Genomic DNA, 17,276 nt, shown 5'->3' on the forward strand with positions numbered 1-17,276 from the left:
TTAAAATAATTTTTTTTAATAATAATGACCCCAATAAAATTGGGATCCTAGGCATATGCCTTAATGGTCTATGCCTTGAGCCGACTCTAATATAGTCCAGGATATTACGTCGGCGTAACTTATAGTCTAGAATCAATCTAGATAAATCACCCAGGCTGACTTCACCATTGGCTATAGTAGCTATGAAATCTCTGCTGTTGCAATATAAATATTTTTAAATGTTAAGTATATCGAACACATTATAATAGTTACGGTTTGATAGTTGATTAACATGTGTAGTAGTTATTAAATTGTTACTGCTACCATGTATTCGATTCAGAAATTAAAATTAAAATTTATATGAGAAATAAAAGTATAAAATAGTATTGGAAAATATTTATATAATTTTATACGATTGAATAGTGAAATGAGATATCATTTTGATAAAAAAATATAAATAAAAATAAAAGTCCTTGATAATTTAAAAATAAAAGGATATTAATATAGAATGGGATAGCGTACTGTTTTGATATTTAATAGGGCATTCTTTTTAAAAAAAATAATAATAAAGCACAACTTTTTTTATATATTTTCTTCAAAAATATAAGGCGGAGTTCCAACTCTAAAATTAGCTTGGATGTTAGGATGAGTAAAAATTAAATATATCGATCGAATGAATTAAATTAAAAAAATTTTAATTAAATTATTTTAAAATTTTAATTTTTAATTTAATTTAATTTTAATTTTAAAATTTTTTATTCGATTAAAATGAATTAATTAAAAATAAAAAATTAATCGATAAATTTCTAAATAGATAAATCTATAAATCCCAATTAAACAATAAATTTTTTATAGTATTAATAAATTAATTACTATTTTATCAATTCGATTTATTTAATTTTTATTTAAAAATGTGATCGATTTAAAAATTTTTAATTTACTTCCATTTCGATTAATTCAGTTAACCGAATAATCAACCGTTTGTTGTATTTTTTTCTTAACGCCAACGCCGTGATTCCCCTCACCGACTTCGCTTCTAATCAGGTTACCGCTCCCGAACGAAAGCCCCATTCCACTTTCCATTTTAAACCCTCCTCTTCGGTCCTTGCTCTTTTCCCTTCCCGGAAAGGGTAGGAAAGCCCTTGGCGTCTCCTCCTTCTTCTACTAGAGATAGCCGAAGGTTCCCCAAGGAGAGAGAACGAAGGCCGGATCTCGGACCTGATGAAGATGCGCCAATTCTTGCTGGCCGCTCGTGGTACGATCGATTTTAGTGTCCCATATCGGATCTGTCGGACTTCGACGAATCCCGCGTTTACTTTGAGAAATTCTGAGTATTTTACTTCCAGTCGCGATCTGGTTCCTGTGAATTTTGTATAAAGTGTAGGTTTTCGTGCCTGTTCTTCTAATTTCTTTCCGTTTCTCTATGAGGTTGACCAGTGGGGTTTCTTTTCTTCCTCCAATTTTTGCCTTTTTCCCCCTGATATGGTAACCTGTACTGCATTTTCTTTTGAAGAATTTTTCCTTTTTTGCTTGATTTTTTTTACGATTCGGTTCATTTTCCTTCTTCCTTTTTTTTTAATATTTATTCAAATTAATATGTATGATAAAGTTTGCATTTTTTCATCATCGTCTTGTACTGAAATCTTTCCTTGCATGTTGGATACTTGTGAACTAATCTTCTCGTCTTGTCATGCACAAGTTGATTGTCATAGATTTGCTTTGGAACGATTTTCCGTGGAGTATACTAATTACTACCCACCCCACCACCACCAAAAAAAAAAAAAAAATTCATGTCTTAGCTGCCATTGGTTATTTCAGTAGCCTGGGTTACTTTATCCTATTATCTTCTGTGTAAATGTTCTTAGGGTGCATAGAATTGTAATTTTGAAGTGTACTATCGCTTAAATAGTGATGCGAAGACCAACATGAGGTTAATAAAGAAACTGACAGAAAAATAAATTCCAATTGCTACTTCCATAATTATTTTAGTGTCCTGCGACATGCTTTTCCTGATGCTAGACTTTCAATATGCCTTCTTTTTTCATATCCATCCTTGATTTGTAAAAGAAGACAAAGTTGTGGCCCACTTAAATTTGCATATACCAATTAGTGGGTTTTTGGTAACTGTAGTATCATGTGCTATTGTAATTTGAATTATGGTGCTATCAATACATGTTTTGGCGAGGGTAGAAAACGTGGATGAATGGGTCCATACATCTGCCCTACATGCTGAATAGGGAAAGTAATTAACTTCTCTTTCTTCATTATTAACTTCTCTTTGTACACTGTAGACAAGTCTATTGGTGATCTTGCATGTCATGGGCGACTTATCAAATTATCTGTAGTGGGTGATTGTGCTACATGCCTGAATCTGATATTTGCATTGCATAATCATTTTGCATGAATTTGTCTGGATATGGCATGTAAATTTTTTTTGTTCTTTTCTGCCATAAATATGTTCTTTGGCATATTACACAGTAATTCATAAATTGATTTACTAGCTGATTATTTCTTTTGCTCAGAAACCTGTTGCAGTTTGACGCTTATGACGGGTTATTCGTAACATAAGACAGTAAGTTGGATTTTAAAAACATTTTGTATTCCTTGAGAGAGAACCATTTAAGTTGGACCAATGCTAGCTGCAAGTCTGCAGCTAGTGCTCTTATGCTTCTAGAAATGTCAACCTTCATTCATGACTGTAGTCTTCTCTTCATTCAAGGAGTCTGGAGAAAATATCAGTTATAAGAAATTGTAGCATAATGTTTGTTGCTGTTTTTTATGTGATGGAAAGTGGTACAACGAAAAAGTTGTACATGAAAGTCAGAGCTGAATCAGGTTAGTAGGGTTGATTATATGGAATAGATAATCTGAAGCACAATGTAGGACTACATACAATGGGAAGAATATTGAAAGGTCTTTTCTTCATGCTATGGAAAATCTTGGGTCTTCAGATATCTGGAATGTGGTAAATGGTACATTTTTGGTTGAAAGAGGCCACTGGCTCCAGTTCAAAGGACCATATTTTCTGAGTAGATGGTAAATTTCCAGTATTGCCCAGATGTTTGCTGAGATTGGCTTACACTCACTTGTCTAGTTTATTAATTCCGTCCAACTTAGTATCTACAGGAATAGGGAAGGCATGAAGATGTTTGATCTAGTTTAGATGAGAGGTATAGATAATTCCTGAATGAGAAGGAAGAAGATTATTGGCTGAAAATGACACAATGCTAAAGGAATAGTTATTTATGCTGTTGCAACCAACAAGATGACCAAGTTTAATGTGAGATTTAATAGAGAACTATCAGCTAATTTAACTAAAAAGGTTTATGTACCTTGAAAGAGAAATTAATGGATCAAAGTTCTGCAGATAGACAGGCAGGAAAATATCTTTGGTTTGTCGAACTCTTACTGTAACCAAGCTCAATGTTAATTCTAAAAGATTAGAGAGCTTCTCAGCTAATTTAACTAAAAAGGCTTATATACCTTGGAATAGCAATTAATGTATTACAGATGCAAATCTATATGTCATGAGTTTATGAAACTCGGTGATTGTTTTGCTTCCCATGGATTCCTAATTTTTCCACTTTAGCTATTGAAGTTGCTGCATAAGAACATGCATTTCTTGTTGATGTGTGATAGAAATTTTGGTCTTGCTTGTATTTATTATCCAGTGTATGTAGATATTTTTTATTATTTTGTCTTAATTACATATCACTATGTTTTATTTTCTTCAATAGAATTAATATGATTTAATTTCTCAATAATGACAAAGTATGCATCTAATTTGTCCCTATATTCATTTTGCGATGACCTAAGTGCATGTTGTCTGCATATAAAATGGCTTGATTTACTGGCTCTTTAGTTTAAGGTGGTTGTCTTGATTTTCAAAGCTCCCTATTTACAACTAATCCGTTTCAACTATTAATGATTATTGGAGGTAAAAAGGGACGCGGGGGGGGGGGGGGGGGGGGGGGGGGGGGGGACTTCCAGTGTTGGGATCAGCACTTCAACTGGAAGACAGATGGCTGAAGATGGGATATATTCCCATTTTCCCCCTTTTCTCTGAAATTGGTTTGCTACATTGCATTTCTTCAAAATCGGATGTTGGGACGACTAATTATTCTGAAGTATTATCCTGCTCGAAACTTTTCAATTTGAAGAAAGCAACATCACCTATACCCTTCTACTAAGAACTTCGAAACTTATGGATCAATTTGAATCCATATGAAAATTTAACTTACCCCTAAGCGTTATCAAATATTCAGTAGTGCATGGCTTAGGAGTTATTTGTGAGACATGTAAGGACACAAACAAATGTGAGTCCGAAAGCAAAATGTAAATTCTGAACAAAGCAAACTCAATAGGTAGGCATGATGAAAATAAAATCTTAGCAAAGTAATATTGGGTTTTATTTTTGGTGGCTAATTCTAATTCACGCTTAAAAATTTGGTGCAGCAATGACATCTTCAATAAGAGTAGGCTATGCTTTTACAAACTTTAGTCATTTTGTTTCTATCCGGGTGGGAGAAAAAAAGTCCACATGTCTGTCTTGTTTTTTTTTCCAATTCTATATTATCACGGAAGCTATAACCTCTTCTTCTTCGCTCTTAGTTAACAAACTGTGCAAGCTAGAATGTCTAGTTATTATTGGATTTGAGTATTTTTATTTTTCTCTTCTTTATTTTTGTAAATAAATTAATTGTTCTCCATTTAGTTGCCTTAAGCTGTATATGTGCATTTGCAGTTGTGGCCATGATTTTTTAGTGATATTCAGGAGGGCTGTCACTGAGAAAGAAGAAAGATGGCCAACAATAGGGACGAACATCAAAGTGAGGACTATCTTTTCAAAATTGTTATGATTGGTGATTCTGCTGTTGGGAAGTCAAATTTGCTGGCAAGATTTGCAAGGAATGAATTCTATTCAAATTCCAAATCCACCATCGGGGTTGAATTCCAAACTCAGAAGATGCTGATTGATGGGAAGGAAATTAAAGCTCAGATTTGGGATACTGCTGGTCAGGAACGTTTCAAGGCTGTTACATCTGCATATTACAGAGGTGCAGTAGGAGCCCTTCTTGTTTATGATATCAGCAGGCGTCGGACTTTCGAGAATATTGGTCGGTGGCTGAATGAACTACACAGTAAGCACCAATGTTTTTTATTTTATCTTCTTAATAAGTTTCTGTAGGAGTTTTACTGGTAACGCACACTGCACAAAAATGATATTTTGGCACATAGTTGTTTATCCTGAAAGTCAAAGATTTTTTTAGAGCCAATTATAAATGGGTCAGTTGGTTGAGATCTCTGCATGTGTCAAGTTAAAAGAACAAAGATTTTTAAAGCACCATGAAATCCAGATAGAGATAATAGAGTGCATTTAACAACTAACAAATTCACAATGTGAATTATATACTGAAGATGAACGATACTAAGGTCTTACCATAGCAACCATCTGTTTACTACAAACAAGAGGGTAGACACTCGGGGAATTATGAAGTAAAAAAAACTGTTTACTACAAACGAGAAGGTAAACACTCAGGGATTTTGAAGTAAAAAAAGGATTTCCCAATGAAATTGATGGATCTTTGAAAGATTGATCAAGTGAAATGCATTAGGAGTGTAGTAGTGAGAAAGTTTTGTTGTGAAGGCTATTGGGGAGCTAATGAATTGGAAGAGAGAGCATCTAATGCAAGAGTTGAAAAGAAGCATCACTCTTACAGAAACTAGGAGGGATCACATAAAATGGTCCAAATGGTTTTGAGATCTTCTCTTTTACCATATTGAAATAATGTTGAAACCCTCATAAAAGCTGAATCAGAATGCAAGGAGGATCTATTTTTTGTTAGCAAGGGAAAGAAAAACCAATTTATGATGCCAAGAAGAGAAGAACACCAACCTTCAAACTAAGGAAGCACTCAGTGCTACACTACAAGAACAATAAACAAAACAAAATTTACACTGAAGAAGTCCAATGCAGTACTATCAAAATTGAGTGGTATGTAATTGCTGGATGAGGAATGTTGAGAAATGGAAAAAGAAATTAGCAAACAAAAGGAAAACACGACATGTACACATTTATGTAGCTAAGATACCATAGAAGGTTCATCTAAAAAAGTTAAAGAACCAAAGTTCATGCAAACTCTTCAGGATCACTTTCTCATGTCCTGGAATTGGAATTCATCCAAGTTTATGTTGGTAATAAACCCAAAAACTTTGTACAACTAACTAGAATGACAAAAGAAATGGAACAACTTAAGATGCCAAAGCACATCAGTCTACAATTTCAATCAATAACTAGAATGGAAATGAAGAAATGAATATATAAAGAACTATATACTGTTGTTTTTCTTTTCTTTTTTACCTTTTCCTGGTATCTGCATTTAGGAGGTTTACAGAATGGTTAATTTAAGGTTGTCTGATACAATGCTTTCAAATGAAGATACACGAGGTAATCCAAGGTTACAGAAAGGTAAACGTATTCATAATGCCTACGCACCTCAAAAAATGGAAAAAAAGGAACCAAGAGGGCTGATGCTGCCCCGTGAAAGAGAGGGCTCTCTCTGCTGCTTACACTGGGAAAGAGTACAAAAGGGTTTCTAGCCTGACACACACACATGCAAGAAATGGGGAGGGATGGAGTAGTTGCTGCACGAGAAGATTCATGGAGAAGAGGGAGGGATTTTCTTCTATGCTTTTGTGAGGAAGAGAGCAGAGGGATGCAGGGGTTTGTAGATGGATGACAGTGATGATGTGTGGTGATGGGAAGGTGCAGCAGTGACAATGGGCATCAGGTGAAGTGCTGCTGTGGCAAAAAGGCAAGAGAGCAAGGAAGGAAGTTTGCTGATCCAACGACAAACAGAGGAAAGGAGAGATTGCCAGAGTTAGTAGGCTGCCGGCATGAAGCTGCAATGTAACACTTATCTGATAGGAGCGACTTAGGGTAGGCTTGCACCAGAACTGGCACCAGTACCATCTGGCTTGACCCCTACCAGGGCAAGGGACTAGGGACAGGTTGTTATTGTCGTTGTGGATGACAAGGACTTGAGAATTTGTGATGAGGTTTTTAGTCAGGAATATTAGATTTAAGTGAATCTCTGAAATTTAAAGTGTGTTAATTCAACGATAGTTAGATATGGAGACATAATATAATTGTCTCCATTACAATGCTCTAATTGTTACTTATGTTGTAGTGACTGATCATCCTTATTTTGTTACAATCTTGATTTGCCACAGAGAATGTCGACTAAGGGTTTATATCCAGCTAGTTTCATATTGACTATATATAATCAAATTTCTGACTGATATAATCGATCTAGTGATATTGAAGGATGGTTTCAGTTGACAATTTTTTAGTGTTGCAACAGCACATTCTGACATGAATGTCGTGGTCATCTTGGTGGGGAACAAAACTGATCTCAAGGATACAAGGGAAGTCGACACAGCGGAAGGCAAGGCCATAGCTGAAGCCGAAGGTCTCTTCTTCATTGAGACTTCTGCGCTCGACTCCTCCAATGTCACAGCAGCCTTCGAGACCGTAGTGAAAGAGATCTACCACATCTTAAGCAGGAAAGTATTTCAATCGCAAGCACAGAAGCGTGAGGTCTCATCATTAGGTACTGGGAAGTCTGTTGTCTTACAGGAAGGTGCAAGTGATACGAGCGGCGGAGCCGGGGGATTTCAGTGCTGTTCTTGAAATGAACTGTAAAAGCTTCTTCTGATCTTCTTTTCTAGACCTCCTTCAGATTCACTTCATTTCATTTACCTTCAATGTAAAGGGGTATACGTGCCAATGTCCTTTTCATTTGGTACAATGTTGGAATGGTGATTTGCCCTTTTGCTATCTGAGTTGAAACAAATCTCAGTACAAGGTCAAACGCCATAACATCAAAAAATCCAAATGGAAGTGCAATATTTGTAAGTCTAGTAGGGATATTCTTTTAGCCTTTTCAGCTACCATTCCAAAAGTTCTTGATGTAAGATATGAATGACTTTAAAGACTTCAGTGAGTACCAAAAAGTTTACTTAATCTTAAAATAATCAGTATATTCATGTAAAGCTTTCAATCTGTCTTTTTTTTTTTTAATGCATATTAATATTTGATGCCATTTTGAAGGATATCTAAAGCTACGGCAGTTCAATTAGAAATGGAATGAGTTCAGATATTATATATTTAGACATGTATGGATAACAAAAGCTTAAATTATGTATAAAAATAATCGTTTTATTTTAATTATCAAAATATTTGCATATTTTTCTGATTTTATTTCACATTTGTTAGGTTGCTTGATCATAATTTTTCTTATTATAAATAAGTTTGGTATTAAAATTTATGTTATTATTTAAAGAAAAATTTTGTTTTTTTTATTTTTATTAATCTTTAATGCATTTTTAGAATTGGAGTGGTGATAGATTTGTAGGTTTATATTTTATTCATTTGACATATTAAAATTACTTAGGATTAGTGAATTCTTAAAAATATATAATTTATAGATTTATTTAAGGAATTTTGTACTCATTAAAGTATAACGATATGCTGCATGAAAAATCAGTATGAAAAGCTAGCATGACAAACACAAGGGACTGGGTCCCATCTGCATGCAGGTGGATCCCACTTCCATGTCTGTGTCTGTCATGCTGGCTTTTCATGCAGCATATCATTATCTCTAATTAAATAGGTGGGATGGACACTCTTACATTTGAGGATTTAAAAATTTATAAAATTAGATCGTCGATTTATTTTGATAATCGATAAAAAAAATTTTATCTGTAAATTATAAATTAATCAGATAGTAAAAATTAAATATTTTATTTTATTTAAAAATATTAAAATAATATTAAAAAGATATTTTTAAAATATAGAATACTCTTTCTAAAGTAATAATAATAAATAGAAGGGCGCCTTTACATTTTACCCCAAACTTATATTTAGCAATTTATCTAGATTTTTTAAAATTGCATTCGTCGTCCCATCGATCCTGGCCGTTGCCGAAGGAGATGGTACGCAAACCCTACCATAATCGGGAACTAACGTCGGAACCGCAGGAGAAAGCAAGGCAGAAGTGAAATGGAGGGGAGCGCGAGTAGCGAATCGGTGGAGACAGCGGTGCTCGCCGCCCTTAGCTCGAGGGGATGGCGATTTGCGGAGGAGAACGAGGAAATCAGATCTCTCATTCGAAGTCGCCAGACCGCCGAGTCCGTGGAATCGGCGCTCTTGAATATGGACATGAGGTCCTTCGGCGGGAAGATGCTTCCCGATCCTTCTTCGCTCAAGAAACTGAACCATCTATCAGGCCCCATGATCTTGCAGGTAGAGCAATATCTTTGATTTGCTGTAGTAGTTGCTGCAATCTATTTTTGACCGGAAATTAAAATAGATTGAAAGATCATTTTTTTTTTCTATTACACTTGTGAAATTCCTGTTTTGAAGTGCTTGCGTTGTCTCTGGATTCTTTTTATCATCTATTGGAATAGTATACCTGAGTTTGAGACTGTATAATCTTTGAAGATTAAATTTTTTCTTTGCAGGCACCGCTATCCATGTTCAGACCATGGAACTCATGGATTGGCTCATCCCATATTTTTCTGATTGGGCTTTATAAACCCTTCGATTGCCCCATTGAATATAAATGTGGATATTGTGTCTCTTTGAGAGATTGCAGACTTCAATAAACTGTTTTGCTTTGTGCATCTTGTTAGCCACTCGAATAAGCTAATCAGAAATAGGACATTTTGGTGTGTCACAGCTAGCTAGATTACTTGAGCATTGAATCAAGTGTTCCTCATCTGAAATGGTCCCATGATACATGCCTAGTTTACAATATAATACTCTTAAAGAGGGCAAGATAGATTAGGCATGGTTTTCACCTTAAAGGATTGATGATACTCCAGCATACATATCTCTCACTTCATCATTCCAATGCCCTCGTTGACTTTTGCTGCTCGCTCATCAGGTTGTGATTCATTTAGTTCTTTGTCAATTTATTTGGTTATGAAGGTTGGTTGGGTTGGAATCTTGTTTTCATCTTCCTGCCGATTTAATTAGTCTGTCTTCCAAGAATCCTCATAATGCAGTATTGAGATTGAACCATCTGGGCACCTTGAGGTGTTCAAGTGACACTACTTTTTGCATCATTCACCGGGGAATCTTGTATTTGAATGCTAAATTCTCAACAAGACTGATAGGAAGTTGCCATTTTGATGATCTTGCATCCATAAACTTGTTGGGATGGTTAATTATGCTATTATCATTGTTTCCACATTTAGTTTGAACCTATGATACCTTTCATTCAATCACAAAATCAATAAGACACACTTGCCTTATGACCGCCATGAATGGAGGGGAACATGCAAAGTGCATCATCACTTGCAATGTGGAACTTGTTGAGTTAGGGAATTAGATTCTATTCATCTTCTAGAGGAATTCTTTTCCAAGGATAGCCTTGAAATCCTCCATTGACCCACTCAGAACTTGATTTTTTTATCCTAAGCACCAACATTGAAGGGAAGATGCTTAATTGTTCTAGCATGCTCTAATGCTTCAAAGCTGATGACCTTAACCAATTCAAAGTTTTTCATAAATGTTAAAACAAGTTGCTTTGCCTCCTCTATGATAATAAATTTATGAGTTTCCTGAACTGGTTCGTGCCCAATCTTCCCTTTATTGACTTTGATGTCCGTAAACTTTAACTCACGTGCAGTCCTTTGCAACCCCACTTCAACTTCAACCCTCCCAATTAAGCTTGGAGGAATTGAGTATTTGCAATGCTCCCTTCTATACGTTCCACCACAAGGGCCCTATGCTGCCCTTGGAAAGATTGTTGGCTTCAAGTCGCTATGCCCTATTGATGAATCTTCCTTTAGCTTCTTGTCCTTGGTCTTTTAGTGCCCTTAATAATCTTTCCAATTGCCGAGAATTAAGGGAAATGTGTGGAGCTCAATATGCTGCACATGTTTCACTGTATAATAAATATTATTGAGAAGAATCTAAGCTCTTATTTTACTACCTTCCTCATTTGTCAACACACTTGGAAGAAGTCTAGTGGCATTGATGGCTAAATTAGCTTTCACATTGCCCTTCTTGTGAGGCTACAATCTTCTTCCACAATCTTTTCTTCACCCATCACTGGAATGTTTTGGGATACAACTCTTGTTGAATTTAGGACCGCAATTCTTTAATCAAGGAAAATGCCTGAGCATTTCACTTACACTTGGATTGAACTTTAGTTGATCTAGATTTATCTGAGCAATGACCTCAATATCCTCAAAGTAGGATCTGTCTTCTGTATCTTCTTTCCCTAGTGTTGATGCTTGTTGAATCCTCTTGTTGGAGTTTAAACTTGCTACTTGTTGGGTCTTCTATGGTGGGGCAGGGTAAGGGAGCACCATTATCTTCACAGTTCACACCATACGATTATGCTTAGCTTCATAGCAATGTGATAAACTCTGTGTTAATTTCATAACTTACATTTCTTGGAAATTCTCTAGTTTTTTGTGCTTCTCTTCACAAATGAGATCTTGTTGTTCTGCCTTTACTCTGTATAGAAGGTTTTCATGTGAATTTTTAACTTTTCTAATTGAACTACCTACCAACAGATAGTTTCTACCAGAGATATACACCGCAGCAGTATTGACGCTTCATTCAAGACAACGTATTATGATCGACGCCTCCTCCGGTTCTGTCTAACAGATGGGCACTCAGAAGTAATTGCAATAGAGTATGCTCTGATTTCAACTATCAGTGAAGAGTTAATCCCTGGTACTAAGGTATGACTACTAATAGAGTTTCAAGTTTCAATCACGTGGATATTTTGTGTTCTTGGTGGATGTAATGGATGCTCTATCTGATGTTCTTTGTATGTTTGCTAGAATATTGATTATTCATCAGATCCATATGACCTTGCCTTCATTTGTTGCGTTGTTTCCATCACTTTACCCTGTGCAAAAACAGATTGCACAAGAACAATGCATCTCCAAACAGTACTAGCTTTGGAAGTTGTTGCACACCTGTAGTTTAGGTTAGTTCTATATCGTTGAGGAAAAAATTAGACTTCTTCTTCTCAATAAACACTAGGTAGCCCTTCTAATAATCCCTTACACATTGTTTTATAAGTCCCTAACATTTCCCCTCAAGCTAGTTTGAATATACTGTAGAGATTAGCTTTGTAACATATATTTAAGTTATACTAGCTTAAGGTTCCTGCAGAATAATTCACGTGGAGAAAGAATTGATCTGGCTTGATGCCTTCATGGAATGATGCACACGGAGCGAAGGCTGATCTGACTTGAGATCCCCCTTGAATAACACATGCAGAAAGATTGCCATTTAGATCCACGAATTGACCTATATCGATAACACAATGCAGTTGACTAATAATGATGATACTAGAATGCCATACGAGCAAGGGGCTTAACTGATCACGATGATGCACAGATTGACATGTGCAAAGGCACAACTAGCGGTGCTGATGCACAAAATGAAACATGAGTTGGGGTTACAACGGATGTTGGACAGAGGTTCCACTTTAATAAAGGAAATCAACATTGTGTATCAGTCTAACAAACGAAATTGATGCTGCTGTGTCTGTTGATGCCTAAGAGGATGGCATCCCAATGTGCTTGGATTCTCAAGAGGAAGACTCTACAGAAGACCAAATTGGGCTAGGACAAATTTATGGACTTGGGTGGACATTGCGTAGGGCAAATAAATGGGTGTTGTGCACAATGGAGAGAATCCCATGAGAATACCTTTAGTGAAGTTACTAAGAGGAGGGTCCAATAAGTCTAAAGTGAGATCATGTCATTGGGACTCTTGCAGAGGATCTTGGTGTTTGAGATCATGTCATATGGGTTGTAAATGAACATGACGTTTGTGAATAAACTTGGTGTTTGTTTCAATAAGAACTTATTTATGTTTATTTGATGGTAAAAAATAACTAAAAACACAAACTTGAACACCAGGGTGCTCAATTCGTTAACATTTACGGATAAAGCTCGCAAACAATTTATAAATAAACTTATTTATTAACTTGTCTAAAACTAGATTATGAATTTATTTCTCTATTTGTTTATGAATAAACATTAATTTCAGTGCTTGAATGAATACTGATTTTCTTCTGAATTTTTAATGATTTTTATTTTGGGCCAAGGTTGCTTACATTCTCTCGATAAGTCTCATTTGTGGTCTAGCATGCACTAGATTATCTTATACATACATATGTCTGTGCTTTCACATATTAAATTCTACCTAGGTTTAAGTTTTAATACTTTTACAATTGTCAATGTCATTATACTGATATATGCTCGAGTATAGACATCTATAATTCCTACAGTTCACCTTGTTACGTGCTATGGTATTCTTTTATACTCCAGCTATATGACATTGGTTTTCGTAAAATTGGACTCTAGATTCGTATGGAGAAAAAAATATCCGTTCACAGTGGTATACTATGCTTAGAACCTGATTCAATACTTGTGATGGGAGGTTTAGTGCAATATCTCCATGACGAATGGCAGATTAGTCGGAAATATTCAGGTTTCTCCAGATCATCACTCAAGTTGTCTCAGACTGATGATGGTACTGGTCCTCCTCCATTTGAAAAGTTACAAATTGCAGAATATGGGAGGAGGTCTGCACAGCCATCTAAACTTCATGGTAATCTTCTATCAAAAGTTTCTAGTGTATAATCAATAGCATTTTTTTTCTTTGCATGGGCATATCTGTTTTATGTGGCAGTAGACTACTTCATCTTGTTAGGATATATTCATCCTATCACCCTAAAGATAAAAGATAAGAATGCTAACTAGTATTAATGCCTTTAAATAAACTTCACAATTTATTACATCCCATTGATTTAGAGTCCCTTGTATTAGGTTGTTACTAAGAAGTCATTAGATTTAGGCTTAGTCTTCAAGTGTTACTTTTGTGAATATATAATAATTATAATAGTGCTCTTTATCCTAACCGATCACTAAGAAGTCACTCAATTTTGGCTTAATCTAAAGGCACTATTTTAGTTAATATGTAGCCAGGCTATTTACCCTAACTGATCGTTAAAGAATTGCCAACCTCAAATAGTTGGGAGTAGGGTTCGACATGGCTTGATGTTTTTTTGTGGTACATGTAAGTAATTCAAGTATCAGAACCACATGTTGAGAAAGTAATGAAGACAGATTCAAACTGATTATTCTCACTAGGTCTTCATTTCTTCGAGTTGAGTGAGATGATTTTGATTGTTGGGTCCCTTTGCAACCAATTCTGTCAACCATGTTCTCAACCAGATATCTAGTTAACAAATTAAATGCTAGAAATACCAACATCCTCACATCCTCTTTATTGTTTTTCTGCACATCTAATTCCTATACTTCGATTGATCACTTTGGAGATGATGTTTAGAACTGCGACAGTGGACAGATGAATAATTAGTGTGGTACTAATAAGCTTCTCCTGTCAAGGAAGAACAAGCTTGAGAGGCAGCGGTCAAGGGAAAGAGAGGCTTAATCACGTGCATTTCTTGAGATAATGGATGACAATATTGGTTTTGAAGATCAGACAGCGACAATGGTGTTATCTATTGGTGTCTATGAAATGGAGCAACAGGTAGTGGTATCGAAGAGGGAGTGTAATGCTGGCATCAAAGATGCATCAGTTATTTCCTGTCGACAGTTGTATTGATCAGAGGCATGGCATCTTGATAGGAGAATAACATTGTTATATTTAACCTGATTTTTAGAGAATTAAATCAACCTTAGAACTTTTAAGTTATTAAGAATTATAGTAGCTCCTGATTCAAACTGTTTATATGAGGACATTTTTTAATCCCTCTACAAGAGAGAGAACAAGGCAGCAACTAGTTTGGCGTAATCTGTAGGAAATAGCGACCCTTGTCAGAGTAACTGATTGATCCTGATTCTCACTTTGAATATGGATTTTACTTTCTTTTGCAGATTCTGAGTGTGTGAAATGGGCAAGGAATATTTTCTGTGGGGTGTTTGATTTGGATTAATTGGTAACTAGCTTGTACATAGTGGCTGGTGATTTGTCATAATTGATGTGAGTTATGGACTGAAGGTAAATGTGGACATGAAACACCAACTGCAATATATTTTGTTCATTTTTCTCCTCTCCTAGTTTGAGACCATTTGATTGCATGCATTTTTCAAACTAAAGAAAACTTGAGTAGCCATGAGAAACTTGTAAGAATTCAGATTGAAAGCAATTTCAACTTAGTTAAAATGCCATGAGCAATACGACAATCTGAGCTCAGAATTCAGAATGAAAGCAATTTCAACTTAGTTAACATGCCACAGTTAATATGATAATCTGACTAAGAATGAAAGCAATTTCAACTTAGTTAAAACACCATTATGGATATGATAGTTGAGCTCTTGACCATAAAGCATTTTCAGCTAATCTGCATGCACCTTGATTGAGACAAGAATTTTTCTTGACTTTGGTTAGATTGACTTTCAAAATAATATGATTGGACCTATTGAGATTACTATTGTTAAGTTTACATCCTATGCATGCTTTTGTTCAAACTTCTTTAATTACAGTGTACTTCTAGAATCACTGTGGAAGATTGACCTGGCCAATCAAATGGTCGAAGGCTACAAAAGATTGATGTATATTTTGATATTCTTGTGAAGTAGAATAGATTAAGAATATTATGGATCCAATGGAACAGAAAGATGTTCAGAGAATTGACTTCAAGAAAGTGTTTACAACCCTCATCCATATGTTCTTTTCAATTATCACTAGTTTGATATGCTGTCGGATAATGTTTGATAATATAACTCCTCTTTAGCTCTCTTTGTTCATTGGGCAATCTATTAAATGGATCAAGAGTATCATAAGCACAGGGAAGGTTGTGTTACTTTTTTTTTTTTGCGGTCCCTGGATTGGTTGAAATCTACTTCACTACTACACCAGAGTAGTCTGTTTAGAGTGGATCAAATCACTAATCGACTGTCTCATTTGCTATACCTTTAAGTAGGTACTAATGACCTGATCCTCTGCAGTTTCTGACAGAAGACAAAGAGAAGGAAATCTAAGCTGTCAGACAGACAGAAGGGACCTTAGTCATGCAGAGGTTGATAAAATGGTAAAGAATCCAGAAACAGATGGAACTGAGAATAAACCTAGTAGTTCAGAGACCAGACCAAAAGAAGGTAAATAAATGACTGCATCTGCTTCTTTTACTTCAGTGATCCATACTGACTTAGGTTGTGATCATCTTTGCCACTTAACCAACAGTGAGTGAAGCAGTTCCAGTTCAAAACCAAGCTGCTGCGCAGAAGCTTCTTCAAAAAATGAGCCAACCTGATAACAAAGAAATGAATCCAAGATTTCGTAAACACAAGTTCAAAGCAAAGCAGGAGGAAGCTGTCGTCTTCACTTTAGATGAATGGGAAAGGACAAAAGGTATGAAGCTGAATCCCATGCTCAATAGTGGAATGCAGGATACAATCCATGATGAGGAGCTTGCTCGACAGTTACAGGACCAATTAGATTTTGAAGATTCCTATGTGAGTATAGTTACTGGATTTCTTTGCAACTGGGGTTTTATTCAAATCCTAATGTGTGAATCTTCAGGCGAAAACTGGAGATTCAGAAGCTGAACAGATTAGGAGGAGCATGTTTAGCTTTAGCGGTGCTGAAGACAGGAGTGATGGAAGAAGAGAGTTTAGAGGACGGGGTAGAGGAAGAGGAAGAGGGAGAGGGAGAGGCAAGGGAAGAAGATTTGATTAGTCTCCTATTTCATGCTGATTTTATTAGAGTAGAACAGAGGGATTTTATGCTTATGATTTGCTACTCCAAGTATCAAACAAAATTCTCGAAGTATTTGTAGTTACTCCTCTGACAAGGACTTTGCGCATCGTAACCTTGAGGTAAGTTAAGCTCCCTCGCCGTGTTTTTTCTTTTTCACATGGACTCACTTTTTTTTCACAGAAAACTATAATTTGGGGTTAATATTCAGGTTGCCTAGGGTCAGGCATATCGAAGAACTGCTATGATAATAATAGCAGGAGATCATTGGCTCTTTTAACATCAGGTTAGTCTACTATATCAGCTCCATTGTTTCGCAAATTTGCTGTTGTATACATCAACTAAGGATCTGGTTTGACGCAAATTGTTCGAGTTGTATATATGATTCTCAGGTGTCTGTTTGAATTATGTACACGATTGATAATTGTGCTAAAAATTGGCATCCTTGGCCTTGTATTATCTTTTGGCCCATCCTAATGGTCGATTGATAATCGATCATCATAATGATTATCAGCTTCCTTTGTTCCCGAAA

General features: G+C 35.8%; 2 protein-coding genes across 5 annotated transcripts; both read left to right on the plus strand.

Moving 5' to 3' along the window:
• Positions 1-1,056: 1,056 nt before the first annotated feature.
• On the plus strand, positions 1,057-8,028 carry LOC141814704 (ras-related protein RABA5a-like). Of its 4 annotated transcripts, none has more exons than XM_074702644.1 (4): positions 1,057-1,234; positions 1,408-1,464; positions 4,724-5,120; positions 7,344-8,028. In XM_074702644.1, exons 3-4 carry the CDS (start codon positions 4,781-4,783, stop codon positions 7,670-7,672), a joined length of 669 nt encoding a protein of 222 aa, XP_074558745.1. In that variant the 5' UTR covers positions 1,057-1,234; positions 1,408-1,464; positions 4,724-4,780; the 3' UTR covers positions 7,673-8,028. The 4 variants fall into 4 exon arrangements, with proteins under 4 accessions (XP_074558745.1, XP_074558744.1, XP_074558743.1 ...); XM_074702643.1 differs by lacking the exon at positions 1,408-1,464 and adding an exon at positions 2,502-2,551; XM_074702642.1 differs by lacking the exon at positions 1,408-1,464 and having other exon boundaries at positions 7,344-8,027.
• A 1,015-nt stretch (positions 8,029-9,043) lies between these two features.
• LOC141815010 (uncharacterized) lies at positions 9,044-17,276 on the plus strand. Its single transcript, XM_074702971.1, has 7 exons — positions 9,044-9,286; positions 11,572-11,742; positions 13,384-13,630; positions 15,997-16,146; positions 16,232-16,503; positions 16,571-16,866; positions 16,956-17,276. The coding sequence occupies exons 1-6, from the start codon at positions 9,044-9,046 to the stop codon at positions 16,724-16,726; spliced, it is 1,239 nt and encodes a 412-aa protein (XP_074559072.1). The 3' UTR covers positions 16,727-16,866; positions 16,956-17,276.

This window comes from Curcuma longa, chromosome 21, assembly GCF_044706935.1.
Source record: "Curcuma longa cultivar G26 ecotype Majalengka, Jawa Barat chromosome 21, ITB_CL_G26_1.1, whole genome shotgun sequence".
NCBI lineage: Eukaryota > Viridiplantae > Streptophyta > Magnoliopsida > Zingiberales > Zingiberaceae > Curcuma > Curcuma longa.